Source organism: Caretta caretta, chromosome 10 (assembly GCF_965140235.1).
Source record: "Caretta caretta isolate rCarCar2 chromosome 10, rCarCar1.hap1, whole genome shotgun sequence".
In the NCBI taxonomy this organism is placed as follows: Eukaryota; Metazoa; Chordata; order Testudines; family Cheloniidae; genus Caretta; species Caretta caretta.
Genome location: NC_134215.1, coordinates 45694230 through 45712873, shown reverse-complemented (window position 1 = coordinate 45712873; position 18644 = coordinate 45694230). Strand labels below are relative to the sequence as shown.

General features: G+C 52.0%; 1 protein-coding gene across 5 annotated transcripts in view; it reads right to left on the bottom strand.

Annotated features, from left to right (window-relative positions):
- RBPMS2 (RNA binding protein, mRNA processing factor 2) overlaps window positions 1–17562 on the bottom strand; it is a 50614-nt gene extending 33052 nt beyond the window's left edge. For 2 of the 5 annotated variants that reach the window (XR_007358854.2, XM_075132946.1), the window contains exon 1: window positions 16993–17562. Coding sequence is in view for 3 of the 5 variants with exons in the window: in XM_075132946.1 (XP_074989047.1) it covers window positions 16993–17052 (60 nt within the window). In the remaining 2 variants the exon portion in view is untranslated. The remainder of the gene's footprint in view (window positions 1–16992) is intronic. The other 3 variants (XR_012670198.1, XM_048867096.2, XM_048867095.2) reach the window with 3 other exon arrangements.
- Between the last annotated feature and the right edge of the window lie 1082 nt (window positions 17563–18644).

Here is an 18644-nt window from a genome sequence, read left to right as displayed (position 1 = left end):
TTGATATAGGCCAGCATGCCATATGACTCCACTAGCTCTGGGTCCAGTAATCTCCAGAGTAGTGGAAAACAGGGTCTGAGGACTCTCAAATTGCCCCAATGAGAGACCCTGCCCGTGGTAGAGGGAAGTTGATTTCACCCTGTTTTGGAGGTGGGCTACAGGAAGTGGTCTCCTGATGACTCACTTGCACACAGGAGCCATTTCTCCTTCTCTCCCCACGCCCAAAAGCCAGAGTTACACCAGCCAACATATCATTGATGGCCAGTGTCAGACAAGCATGTTGGCATGACTCCTAAAGGTTCTAGGAAGTTACTGCAGGCTGAGAGTATCTCCCCCCTGCCCCCGCAACAATCCTCAAGGCAACACTTTTGTCTACTTAGTTTGTCTTTTTCCTTCTGCTTCATCTTAACCCAGGAGCAACTCACCTGAGAGCATAAGACTAGCTCCTCATTGACAGCTACAGGCTCTTGTGGCTACTTAGGCACTAGCAGAAAGTGCCTTTCACAGCAGCCACCTTCTCACTGTGGGGGATGGGGGGGAACAGACTTAGTGGCATTTGACATCCATTACTAAATAAAGCCAGCCTGGATAAAAAAATATTTAGCCTAGTGCCCAAATCACTTGGGCCCTCCTGATTCCTCATACCTATAGTCATGGGCTTGGATCTCCCCCCCCCGATAAGTCTGTTACTTTAGATTAAGCAAGGCCTCCCACCAAGAAGGCTAAGTAGTTTAGTGATCCAAGATCAGGTTAGAATCCAACACTGCTGGCTCAGGCCTCAGTGTGGGCCCACTCCTGCTTTACTCCACAGGGCGAGCCCCTCTGCATCCCTAGGCTGGCTAACAGCAGGACACTGCAGCAATGTGGCTTCGTGTTACAATTTCACCCAAAGCAAGTTCCACTGGAACAGGTCCCTGGCCCCAGAACATGGGGGTTGCCTGTGCATGGAGGAATTTGGCAGTGTAGCAGCAGCAGGAAGCAGCCCAGCTTCAGGGCCACGGGAGCAGCTTCAGTAGTGGCAAGAGATGCCTAGTTTCTAGATCACCCCATATTTTAAACATCCTGAGGGGTTTGAGTATGTCAGAGGCCAGAAACAGCTTGACCCCACAGCAGCAAGCCTGGTACAGAGACAGGGCATTACCCAGCATTTCCCCTCCTCCCACAGCATTGTGGGAAGCCTGGAAAGTAATCTGTGGCACCCTCCCAGGCAAGAGTCAAGGGTGGGGGAAAAAGGGTCTCTCCTACAGTCTTCCCCTCAAACAGCTAGAGGGCAGCCAAGATGAACTGTTGGCTGCCAGGATGGATAGGCAAGAGACCAGCAGGCTGAGGCAGAAAAACCCTACATTATGGCTTTATATCACACACGCCTGAGAGAGATCTTGAAGCCCATTGGGGCAAACAGAGCCCTACAGACCAAGGTTGTCCAAACAACTCCACCTCCCTGGCTTGGTAGCAGATAAGTGAACTTTTTAGGAAGCCTTGCAATCAGAGCACCTCAACAAGGAGCAAACCCCTTCAACAAGCTGCAGATAGGGTTGAAAGGATTTGGTTTCTTGTTAAGTGTTGATTTAGCCATACACAAGCTTAAGAGGTTTCCCTTGGTAAATTAAGTTTACCGCTAAGCGAAGCCAGAAAGCAGCGCCTCACTTCAAGTTCCCTGGTCAGGCAATGTCAGACAATGCAATCTAGGTTTGAATGGTTAGACCTTTCACTTTGAATTTCAATGGTCACTAAATTGTACGACCAACCCCGGCCCCCCCTCCCCCAAAAGTCAGTCAAAAATAAAGTCAGTTGTGCCAAGCCTAATTCTAGAGTAGTGTCCATGGGCAATACAGGCGGTCACAAAGGGACGGTGCAGGAAAGAGGTCAGTATAGACAGATGCTCTTGGCTTTGCCAGAGTTGTGCTGCTAGCCCTGGAGGTCTGTCAGTGGCACACCGTGTGGTTCTGAACATCAGCTGTGCCTCTTCTCAAGGGCTGAGGTGCCGTGTGCCCTGCCCACGAGGAAGTGGTGCCGGGCTCGTGTGCTGCTAGCCCCATCCCATTCACAGGCGATGCGGCCACTGCGCACGGCTGCTGTTTTGCAGAGTTGTGTCAGCTCTGGATGAGATGCAGCTGGGGCCACTTGACGATAGCTGGATGGAATGTTGCGAGGCAGCGGCCTGCTCTAAAACCCGGGACTTATAAGGCTTGAGTGATGCAAGGAACATGGGGCTTGCAAAACAAAAACGGCAGGAAGGGAACATTTGGAATCTTAACCATGAAGATTACAAATAGTACATTTGCTGGCAGCCTAATCTCTCAGTCCCAGATATTCTAGCAGAGCCTGTTAATGACAGGAACTTCGGCACCATGTTAGAGGGAGCAGATTTGGCGAGTCTCTGAAATGGAGCGCCATTCAAAATGCAAACATACCAAGTAGATGGGTCACTGTCCCCTTCTTGCCCCCAGTCTATTGCATTCCTCCCCTCTTTAGTACTTTGCCCTTTTAAGAGCCAGACTAAAGCAATTTAATTAATCAAACCACATGTCCCTGCAAGTTCAGTTTTTCTGTAGCTGGTTGTTGAGGCTAGACTCACAGCAACTCTGGTGTGGTTCTTTGGGAACAGGAGTCATGCCTTAATCCCAGTCCCCTGCTCTTTATAAAGGGACTTCTCTCACCTATGGACTGAGTGCCTGGAGAGCTGCAGAATCTTAGCTGCCAGCTCAGGGTGAGCTAATCAAAGCCTGTGGCCCAGCAGTGGCCTCAGTTAGAAGCTTAGTTCTCAGAGGGAAATCACACCCCAGAAGCATGCTGTTTGGCCTGCTTAGAGGCCAATGACAGAGTCAGGTGACCTGACATGGTCCTGCTCGAGTGGCAAGCCCTTGCCCACAAGCAGGGTTCTCCACAGCACTAGGTCTGTGGCCAATACAGCTGCAGCAGGCAGGCACTTCCCAACACAAATGAGTTTGAAGCTGCCAGCTAGCCATTCAGTTCTGGCCTCCTCCCTTCCGAAGGGGGAAGGTGCTAGGTAGCATCAGGTAACCCTGTGCTGCGAGGCAGAGTTCCTGACTGCTCCTAGTCATTTAAAGGCAGCGGCACTTAGTGGGGGTGCTGTGACTGCAAAGATGAACTTCCCAATAAATGCAATAAACTGAGAGCTACTTGACAGGAAGGGAAGGGACTAGTTTACATAGAACTGCTATGCATGGCTGAACAGCTGCTGTGCTGCACCCCAGAAGTAGCCATATTACTGAAGTAGGTAGAGAAACAGTGTATACAGCAGTGCTGTAGGAGGGGAGTGCTGTAAAGTGATTTCATTGGTTCACCCCTGCTCCCCCCCAAACACCAGATTGTCAGGATCCTGGTTATGTCACTGGCGAGCATTTGGATTGGTTTCTGAAGCAGAGTTCTTTGCCGTTTGTCCACACTGTAACCCAGTTGCCTGAAGACCAAGCCAAAGATCTCTCCACACATTTGTCTGTAGAAGAGTTTTCCTCCCCCATCACCACCCTGCCCCCCCCCCCAGCTGGTAGAGACCACCCTGCCCCTTAGGGCACTGATTAGGAGATCAAGTACTCACCAACAGCCAGGGATTTATAATGGCAAGCCCAGCAGGGCCTTCATGGCCTTCTCTGTTAGATCAGTGACCCAGCAGAGTGCCCAGCAGGTAGTTGAGGAAGAGAAAGGGGAAGATTTAGGTTCCCATTGTGCAGTACATGGGGGTGGTGGTGAAGCCTCATTCTGAGCACCCCAGGAGAAGAGATCATCCCCTTCCCCTCAGACTGCACCATCCAGCTGTGGTACAGCAGCCCACCATCCCTGCTGGCACACAGGGAGCCAGACACGCTCAGCCTGGCACATTTGGCCTCTACAACTCATGACAGTCAAGCATGATTGACATTAAGTCATAAGAATGACATATGGAGTCAGAGGAAGCCCATGCCAGCCCCCAAGAGAGTGTGCCAATATCTGGGCCCCCCCATAGTGAGTATAGCAACATCTCTGAAAGGGAAGGTGGCATGGGGATGGAGGCTTGAGTGTTTATGAGAGTCAGGTTTACAGTGGGAGCCATTGAGAACAGATATAAATACAGCTGTGCTGGCTACAAGGCAGAGCCATGTGCATATACAGGGGATGTTCCCCTGCCTTTTCCAATAAAGGCTGTTTAAGGCTCTTATTCAAGGATTTCATCCTGCTGCACATCTGGGTGGAGGAGCTGTTCTAAAACTGGGTTTTAGCCCAACCACAGTGGGGCCAGGCAGGAAAACTGCACTGTGCTAGCTGGGAAGCAGAGACAGACATGGGTTTCTGCCTGAAGGAGCAGGAAGCAGACAGCTGGAGATTAGCTTGGTGCACCAGGCTATGCACCCTGAGATTAGACTCACTGCACCGCAGGGCTTTCCCAGACCAGGCCAGTCACCCAGCATTGCACCAAGCTACTTTACAGCTCTGCTAGACCAGCTCCCCTCTTGGGGCACCCTGGGGGAGGGGGGAGTTTTAGATATTGCTGGATATGTTAGCAGCAGGAGCACCTACCAAAACAGCACCTTCTCACTGGCACTACAGCCTGTTCAGGGAAAGCAAGTCTGCCCTTTAAACGGAGATCCCATTTGCATGGATTACCCCAGCCAGCTGGACAAGCCTGCCATGAGATGTTCCCCCAGCAGAGGACAGCTGCTCAAGTCCCAAGCACTCAGTTACTTTTAGTTAGCTGGAGTTCAGCAAATAGACAATCAATTCCAGAAAGCTGTAGCCTGTTCCTAGGCTAGCCAGAGCGCTTCCCCCCTGCTTTACTGAGTACAAGGATTCAGCATCAGAGGCAGCTAGAGAATAAGGAACAGTCAACATCCTGAAGGTCACTCAGCCAGTCCTTTGCTAGTGTTCATTGTACTAGGGAACAGAACACTGCTTGGATTTTGAAGCCTTGTGTCAGGGCCATGCTGCTGGAGCAGAGACCCTCTCACAGGCAACCAGCCAGGGAAGGTTTCCTCACACTGAGGGGGTCATGTGTCTCTAGTGGTACAAGGGCAACTGGGCCTTTTAGGAAGCTGGTGTCAAGACCGCAAGGACTGTAGCTCACAGGTGGTCACCTTGAGCCATGGGACTCTCCTCACCAGGTAGCTTGTTTAGGAGGCATGTGCAAAGTTCAGTCCAGGTCCTAGTAACTGCATCAGAACTACAGCTGGCATTTCTTGCCATGGTAAGAGGACAAGACCGAACTGCACACCCCACAGGAGATGCTGTGCAGGCTTCCCTGACGCAGAATGTGCCGTAGCTGTTCTGGGGAACAAGAAAGTCTGAATCCATATCTGTCAGCCTCCCACCTTCCAGCAGCAGGTGGGCCAGGCAAGCCTGGAAGTCAAGGGGCAGCCCTAGGTGTGTGCCTGATCTGCAGCTGCAGAGAGCACTGGCTTTACCAGCACCTCTTCCTAGCTTATACCAGGCCTGTCACACCTAGGCATTTAGCTTGAGGGACGTGCACCCCCATGAGCAGCTGCAGGTACCCCCTCTAGCATCCACAGGGAGCCAGCCCCCTGGAGGAGCACCTGCTTAGCTCCCCCAAGCAACAGGTACAGCTGGAGGGGAAAAACAGGAGAAGTCCCTGCCAAACACACCCTGATCTAACCAGCTGGCTGCTCAGCCCTGACACACCCTGCCAGAGACCCGGTGTGCCTCACTCCCAGACTGCCCTTTTGCTGGAGTGGCCAGGCCTTGGGCATGCTCCTAGACTGGCTCTGCAGCATCCTTTGCTAGGCTAAGCAGGGAGAATTCCAGATGTCTGGAACCATGGATCTGCAGGAGTACAGAAGTCACCTGAAACATCAGCAGGCCTGTGAGCATCCCCACAGCACCCAGTGATGTCTGTCCCCCCCTCCTCTGGATGAGTGACCAAGTCCCTCTAGTCTTGACACTGGCTTCTGCAGCCCTAGTACAAAGGACGCCTCTGAGATGAGTTTAGTCCAGCCTTTACTAGTCCCTAGTTCTGGGAAGTGCTGCTAGGGATGGTCTATAGGCAGCTCAACTGTAGCACCAGCACATGCCAGGGGCGCCTGACTTCAGCCAGCATCCATGCTCTAACCCCTGCACTGCTCCAGAGGCAGGCAGCAGCCTGTGGCAAGACACAGGGAGAGATGGCCGCCGAACGCAGACATGCGGTGCTGAGCACGAGTGGCACAGGCAGGCAGGCAAAACAAACCAAAAGCAGGAAGCCCAGGAGGAAGAGTCTGGAGGCTAAGCAAGCGATAAGTTGTGACAGAGCAGGGGGAAGGGAGGAGCAGCACTAAGAAGCCAGTAAAGAACACATTGCATGGGGGGGGGAAAATGAGAGAGAAGACTGCTTCCCTCCCCCTCCAGCCCAAGGGAGCCCTGGAACAGCCTACTGTAAAGGAAAAAGGTTGGGGGAAGAGAGGGCAGCCTTGCCCTCCCTCAAATCCAACATGCACCGCACCCCCAGTGTACCCAGGGACTTGTGCAGCCATTACCCCCCCTGCAGTGTTGATGTCCCCCATGTAGGGCTACCCAAGCTAGATTAAAGCTAGCTTGAATGTCTACACATGCTGCAGGCACACCTCTGACCCAGGCCCCCTACCATGGGGTTACTTCAAAAGCCCAGCCAACCCACCTATTGCTTGTTTGGGGAAACATTCCTGAGGACAGCTCTGGATCCTGCCCCTAGACAACTCAGTTTCTGGAGAGGCCTGGAGGAGCTGTCTGGCCAGACACAAAGGTATTTAAGCAAGATGCAGCTCTGCAGCCATTTCCTTCCTCCCCGTCATATCTCCAAGAAGGGAGCAGGGCTCTAGGGTGCCACTGGCTGGTAAGGAGAAGCTCTGCCCTGTAGATGTACATTTAGGCCATGCAACCATGTTTAATACCTACCTTCTTATGGACTTAGTGCCAAGGACCATTGGTTTAGACTGAGTTTATCCAGGTCATACTAGAACTGTAATGGGCCCTTCTGGCCTTGCCCTCCATGAAGGCTCAAGAGGGTATCCATGCCAAAGCACAGCTGGTAACTCCAACATGCTGGGAGTATCTGCCCCACACAATGACAGCTCTGCCCAGTCTAGGAGCAGATAGATACCTAGCTACCTACACTACATTGGACAACCCCACTGGAGAGAACACCTCCCCCCCAAAAAATAGGGCTGAATGAGAACCACTCTGAAGGGGAGCTGCAGCAAAGAGGCTGTGTTCCCCTGACTGGTCACAGCTCTCTAGCCAAGCTTGGGCTGAGTCTGCACAGACTCAGCCTGTGAAAGAAGCTCCCAGTTAGAGGGGAAGATGCAGCAGAATCTCCACAAGACCAGAGTATCATGCACCTTTGGGATCCTCCTCATCCCAGGAGTCCCTAGGCCCAGCTCACAAGCTTGGCTGCTACTATGCTAGTAGTGCTCTCACAGCTAGCATGGTGCAGTGGGCAGCAGGAGTTCAAGGCAACTTCCTGTGAGGCATTGCAGAGCTCCCTTGGCCAGTTATGGACAGGATCAATCCCAATCTGCACTGTGAATGGCAAGGCATGTAGCCAGCCATTGACTCAGGGGAAGTCATGTGACAGGGTCATCTGCCTTTAAACTTTGATCCAGGTCTTATGAATGGGGCCAAAGAGGAATCCTCCAAGTAGTACTCCTGTGTCAGACCTGCACAGTGGGGCAGTTCAGCCTTGACCCTGACAGCTGCTAGAATCATTTGGGTTTCCCCTCCCTCCAAGGGATTTCATCTTGAGTCATCCCATGCACCTCCCCACCATTCCCTGCCCTAATCAGCACCCTTGGAGACAAGAGGCTTGGTGTGGGCTGCTTGATCCCAAACCAGGCCATGCCATTTATTCCACACAGGCCATTGCTAGGCCAGGCAAGGGTCACTCACTGCCTGCAGCTCTGGCCCCATTGCCAGAGTTCCCAGGGGCACCTGCTTCAGCCATCCTCACCCCCACCACACTGCATCTGCTGCTCACCCTGCCTTCTAACTGAAGGGGCACTGCCTCAGCTCCAGCACACTGGCTGCAGGGGGCACCACCAAGTGGCTGTGCGTGCCTAGGGCTGGCTGTGGCCTTTAAGCCACAGCCAGTATCTATGGGGAACATTCCTCTCCCTCCAGCATGTCCAGAAAAGGGCAGGAATTAGACTTCTGCAGAAGTTTCTTAGTTTCACCTTCCAGGCTGGCATCTCACCAACTGGTACTTGTATGGCCCTCATCACTACAGCACAAGCACCTCCCTGGTAATAAAGTGGTAGTTTACTGTAGTTTCACTCTCTCAGGTGTCACTTGTAGAGGTTTTTGCAAGTGTGCTTAAGTGGGTGTGGCTGGCTGAGTGCCAATTGCCAGTGAGGCCAGAGCCCAGGAGCAAGTTAAGTTCTTCAGTCCAAGGTCTGATCCTTTAGCAGTGATGCTTCCTCATTCTGTCTGTTGCACTAGCCACTTGCTCTCAGTGCACAGGACTGGTTTGTCTCATTTAAAATGCAGTTACCCCTTCCCACCATGCCAAGGGAGGGTCAGATGGCACTTCCACTCCTTTTCCTATAAAGGTCACCAGCATTGCTTCCTGCAGCAGCTTGAGTTTTCCTTGGTCTCCTATCCACATGGGATCACACCTGACAAATGTCATAATCACATGATCTCAGACTGGTGGTAAGGCTACATGACAGATTCAGAACATGGACCACCTGAACCTGTGAATTTCAATGCTTTCCAGGTGAAGTAGCAATTTGGGGTCTGACAAAATATTTGTCAGCACATGTCTGGAAGCAATTACCACTTTTAGGGCCCCATCCAGCATTAAGATCGTTTCTCTCATGTCAGCATCATGCAGATCCTTCAGTACAGGGAGTCTCATTCCAGCATGTCAGGGAGATTGTTGGTAACCTAGTGCACATTTACCTTCCAAGACCCAACTCTAGGTAAGAGGAACCAGATTTCAGCTATGTAGTTGTTTAGATGTGTAACAGAAAGGGGGGAGGGAGGTGTCCTTCTGTTATATACTTATGGTATCTTTACAGCATAGGAGTTTCCTTGCCTTCTGCAGAGACACCATTTTATGTGTTGTTTCAGACCCAGAATGAGCCAGTGTCATTGACTTGTTTTCCTGATCTGACTACACGTGTCTTAGGTGACAAAGTGATGCATTAGATTTGAATGTTATGCTTGGTCTGAATCAGTGCATAGCTTTAGAAATCAGATCACAGATAAGGCTTGTTGAAGCCTTTGAGTAGATTTTAAATTTTTCCTTGCTAGAACAGTGAAGAGGTAAATGGGACCTCCTGGCTTAGCTACTTGTCTGTTGTACAGAGAGAATACCCACTGATGTTAGAGGCATCACATTTAAAACTGGTCAAGACTGTGGAACTTGCTTCCATAAGAAGGAGGCCAAGAGCTAGCAGGATTCAGAGGTCAAACAAATAAGGCTATTCAGGTACATAAGCTAGGGCAGATGTTTGTCAACTATAAAGCCTCCTTCAAGCTGTTAAGTGATGTGGAGCAAGTTTATAGATGCCAAGGCCAGAAGAGGCTATTGTGATCTAGTCTGATGGCCTAACATAGGCCAGAGACCTTCCCCAAAGTAATCCTTAGAGCAGATCTCTTAGGAAGATTTCCTTTGTTAATTACTCCCCTTACAGGGTTTCTTGTGTCTTCCTCTGACGAGTCTAGAACTTGTCAAAGCTGACAGACAGGACTGAACTGGCCCCACTATGTTCTGTATTTCATTTGCTTAGGCACCATACTGAAGGCTAGAAGCCAGAGTTCTCATTTTAAGCTACTATGACTCTACATGCCTACTTTGAGGACAGGCAGCCATAGCTCACTGGGGGAGCCACAGTTGCTCAGTGCCAGGGAAAAGTCAGATGGCTATAGCTTCAGTACATAGTTATGGATTAGAGGCAATGCTTTTTGCCCACAGCTGTGGCCTAGACCCACCAGTTTCACTTTTGTATTTGGAGCTGTGGTGCTTGGTGGCAGACCCAAGGAATGTTTTAGGATTTGACAGTGCTCCCCAGGAGTTGAGAGGGAGCCACTGTCATTACCAACATGCAAGCAACATAAGGAAGAAAACAGACCCCATTTAACTGCATGGAATAGGAGTGCTTTGCTTGAAACAGAGGCCAGCAAAGAAAGCTGGTGTGCATGACAGTGGGAACCTAAACTATGCTATATTTCCTTAAGAAGATACTGGAAGAGTCTTGTTTCCTCTAACTTTGTCAGATCAGAGTCTGGGGATTCTTTTCAAAGGGAGCTGCCTCCTGTGTTAGCAATAGCAGGGTTTGGGGAGAAGAACAGCCCTAGAGCTAGGCTTTTTATCATAAGAGGTTGTGTTTTGAGAGGGTGTGTAATTAAGGCTACACAATCCATCTTGTCTGTTGGAGATTTGTGTAGAAGAGGCAGAAGACTGGGTTCTAAAGCCAGGCAGTATTAACATCTGGGCATCTGTACCCATGTTCTAACACCGTTTCTCAGACTGGTGGTCCTGACCCAAAAAGGGGTCTCAAAGCTATTGTGGGGAATGTCACAAGTGGTTATGGTATTGCCACCCTTACTTCTGTGCAGCTGCTGCTGGTGGAGGCATTGCCTTCAGCACTGAGCAGCCAGAGGGTGGCAGCTGCTGGCCAGGAGCCCAGCTCTGAAGACAGTACCATTGCCAGCAACAGTGCAGAAGTGAGGGTGGCATAGTATGGTATTGCTGTAACCCAACCCACCCCCTCCCCCCCATTCCCCAACCCCCTAGTGTGTCCTCTATTTGGAAATTTTAAATATGGTCACCCTATTTTACACTTTTCAAAAAGCTTCAGTGCCTTTGACTGCAAGGATAATGATTACATGCTTCATTTAGTGCTCCTATGAGGATGTACAGTAATTTGCTATCACTTTTGGGGGGGGTCATCACAGCCTGAAATATTTTCAAAGGGGGGCCCAGCGAAAAGTTAGAACTCCTGTTTGTGTAGTATGGAAGAGCAGTGCCTAGAGATGTTGAGCCATGGAGACAGCTCCAATGGATGTAACTGATGCTTGACTGGCTTAGCTGGGAGATCACTGTAGATAGATCCAAACTTTACTGGGGTGCTAGACCAGGAAGAGGTGGTGGGAGTGGTCACTGACCATCAGAAGTATTGGCAGTGAGATCTCATTGGCTAATTGAGTGACAGTGAGAGCTGTCGGGGGGTAGGATAAGTAGATTGAGCATTTGTGGACATACCACAGGCCACCGGGAATAAGATTCCAGGACCCATGATCCAGGCACTCAGCCACTGTTCCCATAGGCTTTTAGTGACAGATTTTAGCTGAACAGGTCTGGAACTGGCAGAGATGTTCTTTACAATCCAGGAAGTAAAGACACAGGCACCATCCTGGCTCTACTGTATTCCTACCCTGTTTGGGAAGCAGCCATTGAGAACAGGAACCTTTATTACAGGTGTTTATTGCAGTAGTGCCCAAGGGCTGGCTAACAGGCCCCATTGTACTAGACACTGTCCAGACAGGCTCTGCCCTGAAGAGCTTATAATCCAAGTAGACAAAATGCAGGGTAGGAAGAAAGGGGTATAACAAGTAGAGTGAACACTGATGGGAGCTACTGCCACTAGCTACTCAAGTTCTCTATAGTAAGGAATGGGGCACTGAACGCAACAGTCCAGGGTTGTTTGATTTCAGAAGAGTTAGTTTTGAAAAGATGAGTGAGTGCAGTACAGCTGGAGAAAATGAAAATCCACTTGGGTAGAAGGCAGCTTAAGCATCCAGAGACATAACTGAGGTTAGACTAGTTTCTCTGAAAGAGGAGAGAAAAGGAACAAGAGCTGGCCAGTGTGGTTGCATGAGGACTACTCAAAGAGCCTTAGCAAATAAGAGCATCTATGACCATTCACCAGCTGGTGAGAGAAGTGTGAGCTCCCCTTCCCCCAGCCCCATTATGTCATACTACGAAGAGTGGTTGAGTTTACATCACTCTAGCCAAGCTTGACCTAAACTCAATCCTTCTCTAATGGAGACAGAGCCAGCCTGGGACCTAGGAGGTGGAGAACAGAAGGAGACTGGATTCCTGTTGAATTTCTCATGCAAGGTATCTGCCATCCTAGCCAGAGGCTGGCCATAGCAGATGAGCCTCTTCAAGAGGAGTCCAGGGACGGATCCCTTTGCTTCTCGCCAGATCTCTGCCCTAACCTCACAGGTGCCTCACATGTCCTCTCCCCTCCTTTATATTTGCTGCAGGCTAGGAGCTATATGGAACCTCTTATAGGTCTACTGGCCATCACAGCTGGGAAAGTTAAACTCCCACCCCAGAGAGGGGGCAAGGTGACAGCCATCTAGCAGGTAAAACAGCATTGCAGTTGATAGAGGACTGATTGCAAGTCCCTGCCCTGGGGTGCTCACCTGGTTCTGTTTGTACAGCACCAGGCACACTGGGGTCCTGAGGTGCTAGTGCAGTATCAGTAAGTTGCCATGTTTTGTTTACGTGTGCCAATGTCACAAGTATCCGTGCTGCTCGCTAGAGCAGCTTGTTTGCTGAGCTAAAGTTAGTGGCTGGAAGAAGGTCTGTAGAGACAACTTCGCATATCAGTTAGTTCAGAATAGCTTGGCATGTAGACGGATGACTGGCTTCGTCATGTAAACAAAGGATAATGGTAAGTGGCAGTGTATCAAGTTCGGGGAGGTGTCTGGTGAGGTAGACCAGGGACTAGTGTGAGGCCCTGCTATTTAAGGTTTTCATTATGACCAAGCAGTGGGAGAGAGGCACATTAATGAGATTATGGAGGACACTAATCAGGAGGGGTTGTGAAAGACAGGGACCTTGAGATTAGGTGCCAGTGAGGTTAAATTTGGGAGATACACAGACAAGTGCCAAGTGGGGAGAAGGAGAATAAGCCAAGGTACATGTGTTCAGTGGGAGGGACATACTGGTTTTGCAGAGAGGCTTAAAGGGTGGTTGTGGATGCCAACTTTGATAGGAGTTTACAGTGTTATGTGGAAAAAGAGACCAAATTCACCCATGCAGAGGCACGCATCTAGGAACAGAAGTTTGAGGGCATTCTGAGAATAGAGTGCTCAGAGCAGGGCAGGAAGGATTAGATCTGAGTGAAGATCTAGATGCTAGATAACATACTGCTTGCCTCAGTGACAGGGAAGAGGTTCACCATTAACCTTGACTAGAATTCCAGTCAGTTTCAAACCCCAAATTCAAAGTCATGTCAAGCCTACTGCTAGTTTTAGTCACTTGTTTAAGTAGATTTGTCCCCTATTGATGTGAGATTCCCTGCTGCTTGGGGTGAGTGGAGAGGGGGTAACTGGCTAGACAAGGGAAATGAATCTTTCTATAGCATGCTGTCAAGTACACATGGAGAAAAGAGTTCCCCTCCACTCAGTCACCCAAGGTGTGGTTTGCAACACTAGGAGGAAAGACTTTAGCCCAAAGTGCGTTTTGAGATGGCCATGTCTTCTTAGAAGGATGCAGATACAAGAAGGGAGAGGAATTTGAGTGATGCAGAGAAGTCCTGTGTAACAAGGAATTATGGGAAGAAGAAAGGGGAAAATGTCTGACAAACAAGGACTGTGGAATGCTCTTCCCAAAGCAGCAATTAAAGTCCTATAGCTTTGGGAATTAGGCAGCTACACCCAACAAGGAACTAGTAGAGATCTTGTACTCTAGTGAAGAAGACTGCTTGGGAGGGGCCAGGTGTCTTAGCACAGAAGCCCTTAGCTTTTTCCATACCATGGCTCTCCACCCCAAGACCAGACCAGCACCCCCTTTCCAGGGATCAAGGACACTCTCTCATTAGAAATGGGGTGGCCATGACCCCCAGGTTGACAACCCTTGCCCTAGAAGTTACTCTTGGAGGAGACCCACTATAATCCTCTGGACTTTTATACAAGCCATTGCAATTTGTCTGGCTCCTCCATACCTGTGCAGCTCTACCAATTTGAGGATTGTGGATGCTGCCCCCCTTTGCTGAGAACATGCCAAACTATTATTTTATTCACACCCCTTTGCTCTCACCCTGCTCATGGTGGACAGACATTGAAATACAGTACTAGCTTTCTTGGAAGAGTCAAGTCCCATCTTAGCGCCACACATCACTGTTGGAAGGGCCAGGTGTTCCTTCCTTCCCTGTGCAATTGCATATTGTCACAATGCCACAGCGTATCCAAGGATAGTAGAATTGGGAGTCTCCACTTTGCTAGCCCACCAGCCACATTGCTCTCAGCAAATGCAGCAATAGGAAACCTTACTCCAGCATGAGGTCTGATAGCCTGACAAATTACCTTCCACACCACTTACCAGCAGGCTACAGGGTGCACTAGATAGTTGTAATTCTGTTTCAACTGACTAATTAAGTGACCCAGGATCTTGGGTTTCACTGGCAAGTTCTGCAGGCCAGTGAATAATCAAATCAAGGATCTGCAATGGGTTTCCCAGGCATTAGTGCCTATTAGTTAAGCAGTACTGTAGCAGATTCCCCATGGGCAGGGCTGACCAACTGCCGGTAATAAACCCCTTCTTGTGTTACAGGAGCATGAACGGGACTAGCTTGGCTGATCAGAGGTGAGGGGCGACTCGGAAAGTGCCAAGCAGGGGGAGACAAACCCAGGCATGCTGTAAAGTGCCGCTGCTGCGGCCACCACCCTCTCTCCAGCTGTGCCAAGGCACTAGGTAGTCGACCCCTCCTCTCCATCTCAACCCATGGGAAAAGCAGTCACCACCCTGTCCCCAGACAGTGCTTTGAGCCCTCTCACTCCACTAGCCATTACCATCTTCCCCGCCCACTTCCCACAGACCTAGGCAAGTGCGAGCCTTTGTTCCTGCCCACCCCCAAGAACAGCGAGGGGTTGGACAGGTAGCCTCAGCATTAAGGGGGTTTCTTGTGTAGCTGTTGAGAGGTCACGGATCAAGAGCTCAGCATGCTTCACCAACGTACTGGGAGCATTTCGCCTAATGCCGGGGTGGAAACACGGCCGCCATTCTGCGCCGGCAGTGCTACACGGCTCCTTCGAGGAGAGTTGGGGGAGGGGACGGGAAGACTAGCATAGCCAACCGAAGCTACCAGGGAATTCACGCTTCCCTCCAGCGCGGAGAACTACACACGAACAACATTAGGTTGGCGCCCAAAGGGTTAGCATCCTTGGGCTTACTTCAGAGACTTCTCAGAGCCCCATGAAGAGTCAGGGACCGTGCTAAGTACTCTGGTGCAGTGACTAAGGGGACAGACTTTCTGGTGGAGGACGAGGCAGTGACACAGAGGGATTGTTTTCTCTGCTGCCCGCAGCATGCCATCCGGACACCAGGCTGCATGGTTTCTGTTCTAGGCTTCTCCTGCCGAGAGCAGTATCCCAGGTCTCTCCACCCTCCCCGCACAGGGCTCTCAGAGCCAGTACGCTATGCAGCACAAAGCTAACCAGAGTCCAGATTTGCATCTCTAGCCATCAGTGGTCAGAGAGAAGACAGAAAGGAGCCTGGCAACCCTCTGTGCCCTGAGTGGCTCTTGCCCACCCACTGTACTGAAAGCAGACGGAGGTCTCCAGCAGAGCATGGCAGCCCTGCTCCGGCCAAGCTGGGGACAGCCCAGGCACACTGCAACCAGTGCGGGTCCCCTCCAACCCAGAAGCTAAGGAGCCTTGTCCTCATTCCCCAGAGCCACACTCTAGGGCTCCTGCACCAGGCAGGGCTAGCCAATCTCCCCAAGGTCACACAGGAGGTCAAACCAGGCAAAATAGAATGAGACAAAGTGATGTTCCTGACCTCTAGCTAGCCTGCAACAGTCCTTACCCTGGGAAGCCAGTGCATTCTCAAGGAGAGAGCGGGAGATGGACCATGCAGTTCCCACCAGACTAGTGAGTATTTCAAGGCTCTGAGGAGAGCACCTCTTCACACCTGACCAGGCCTGCTTAAACAGCTGCACTTCCCTACGAGCCCCCCTCCATCAACCCAGCTGCATGCCAGGGATTCATTTAATTCTGAGATGTTCCCCACCCCCAGGAACCCCTCCACCCAAGCTTTGGGTGGAAGGGGAATCAGGGCTGGATGAGGGGTGTCATCCTTCATCTCCAGGGGCTATGAGATGCCCTTTGCCCAGAAATACAAGCAGGAATGGGCTGCACTACACCAGCCAGCAGCAGTTAGTGTGTGCATGTTTTGGGGGTGGTGTGGGGCTAGGGGGTCACAGACCCAGCCAAGGTTTCTTTGAAAGAGATCAAGCCGGAGCACAGAGGGACACTTTTCCTGGCTTGCCAAAGCTGCTGCTCCCAGGTTATGGCAGAGCCCGCCCCCCCAACACACTTTTAAGATCACTTTAAGCACAAAGCAGCATGAGGATTTAAATGGTGAAATGGAGAGAGCAAGTTCTCCTGGCTCATGAGCAGATTCTCAGGGACCCCAAGGGCCAGTCCCAGCTGTAGGCACAGAAAACTAGCCAAGCTCAGGGATGGCAAAGGTCAAGCATTACCCCCAGCCTCAGACAAGATTGTTCCCAACCCCGCAGAAAGGTACAGCCTTGGGTTGGGCACCTGTCCACAGCGCCATGCTAGGGCTTAGAGCAGCTCTGGCTTTCGCTGGAGCAAAGATCCCACACAGAAAATTTTGAGAAATTTAGTTTGTTCTTTTGCACAGCTCCACTCCCAGCCGGAAGAGAGCAGGAATCTGACTGCGCAGCCAGCCGCCCAGCCCCAGCCAAGGTGGGCACTGAGGGAAGAGCAGGGCTTTACATTTCTGGTGGGCTTGGACACTTTGAGCCCATTAAGGAGGCTCAGCCCCACAGAAGGGAAGTGGGGTGTACTTGTGGGGAGCATCAGAGGTGCTCTTTGAGACCAGCCTGTGCTCACACCCCCAATAAGGAGTACATGCTCAGGTCCGCATCCCACCTAGCTAAGGGCAAGGGAGACTAGGATCCAAATTCCCCATTAAGCCCTACACCTCCCTAGCCAATTTACCACCCCACCCACAGAGACAGGCCAGGAACCCCAAACCCTCCCAGCCCCTGAGCCTACCCTCCCAGCCCCCTCCAAGGAAGAGGGCAGAGCTCCCCAGCCCCTTACCTCCTCCTCGATGTTGTTGCTGCTGTTACTGTGCTCACTCTCCTTGTTGAGGTTGCTCATGGCGGGGGTGCAGGGGGCTGAGTGGACGGTCCTGGGTTCTTTGTAGCTTCTTTGTCCAGGGATCGCAGGGCTTCCCCCGGGCTTGGCTCTCTTGGGGGCAGGAGGCTTTCGGGGGAGCTGCGGTCCTGGGCTGGGCTTGGAAATGGTGCCTGTGGGTGACCAACAAACAAAAGGCTCCGGGGTGCAGCTAGGTGCGGAGATGGTGTCCAGGCTGGGTGCCCTGGTGCTGCCCGGGAGGGTGCGGGGCGGGCTGGCCACCGCCCAACTGAACGGGAGTGCGGCGTGGGCGAGGTGCGCGGTGTGGGGGGGAACGTGGCGCGGGGCTATTTGTACCCGGCCGGGCTCACATGGAGTTGGCTGAGGAGCAATTAAGGGAGGGGGAAGGTGCCAACGAGCTGCAGCCGCCGGCCCCGAGTGCAGCCCCGAGCTGCCGCCTGCGCCTTTTCAATAGGGTCATCAATGGCTCGGCGCAGCCCGCCCGGGCGGGGGGGAGGAGAGGGGGGCTCAGCTGGGCTCCGGCCCGGCCCCTCGCCCTGCATCACCGTCTCCCGGGGAACCCGCAGCCAATCCCCGCCGCCCGCAGCCAACTTTCCTGCCCCCCCCCACCACAGTTTTTTTTCCACGAAAAACTTTTTAAACTTTGATGAACTCGCACGATTGAACTTTCTTAAAGGGCCAGCGGCCCCGTTCCGCCCAGAGCCGGTCCCGGCCTGCTCCCCAGGCTCTGACCGGCCGGGCCGCGCCCCCTACCCACTCGGCTGCCTACAGGGCACCCCCCCCCCCCACCGGTGCCACGACAGCCCCCCTCGCAGCTCCAGCCAGCTTGGGAGCCGCACAAATAGAGACTGCAGGCGGGGTCATGCTGGGTCAGCCCGTGGGCCACCGAGATGCTTGGGCAGTTGAGTGCACCAGATGCTTCAGAGGAAGGGAGAAGAGCCTTGCCGAGGCGGTCTCTGACCCCCCCCCGTCCCGCCCCCAGCCTGATCTCCATAGGGAGAGGTTGGCGTAAGCCGTGTCATACACCAAGTGGAGTCTCTCCTATTGTCCCACTGGGAGCTCACTGCATGTCAGCACATCACCTTGGGCACCCACATCCAGCCCCTGGATCCAGCCCTGACGTTTCCGCTAACAAAGACAAGGCCGGTGAGGAAATATGTTTGACTGGATCAGCCTCTGTTGGGGAGAGACACGCTTTCCCTCCAGCGCCACAGTGTCACGCTGAGTACCTTGCCCAGACCTGAAGACCTGTGTAGCTCCAAAACTTGTCTCTCTCACCAACAGAAGTTGGTCCAATAAGAGACAGTACCCCACCCACCTTGTCTCTCTAATATTCTGGGACCCACAAGGCTACAACAACAGTGTCCGCACACACACACATCAGCATATTCCAGGACAACGACACCACCAAAACACAGATCCAGCATCGGGGGGGGGGGGGGATTTGCAGGGATTGGGGTTAAATATGGACTGGATCCATGAGGATACGTTTTTCCAGCGCTGTTATGCCAGGATGCCTAGATCTCGTTTCTCGGTGCTCAAGCGAGTAGCTAGACTTGTTCTCCATTTAGGCAGTGGAATGGGGGGAGTGGGGG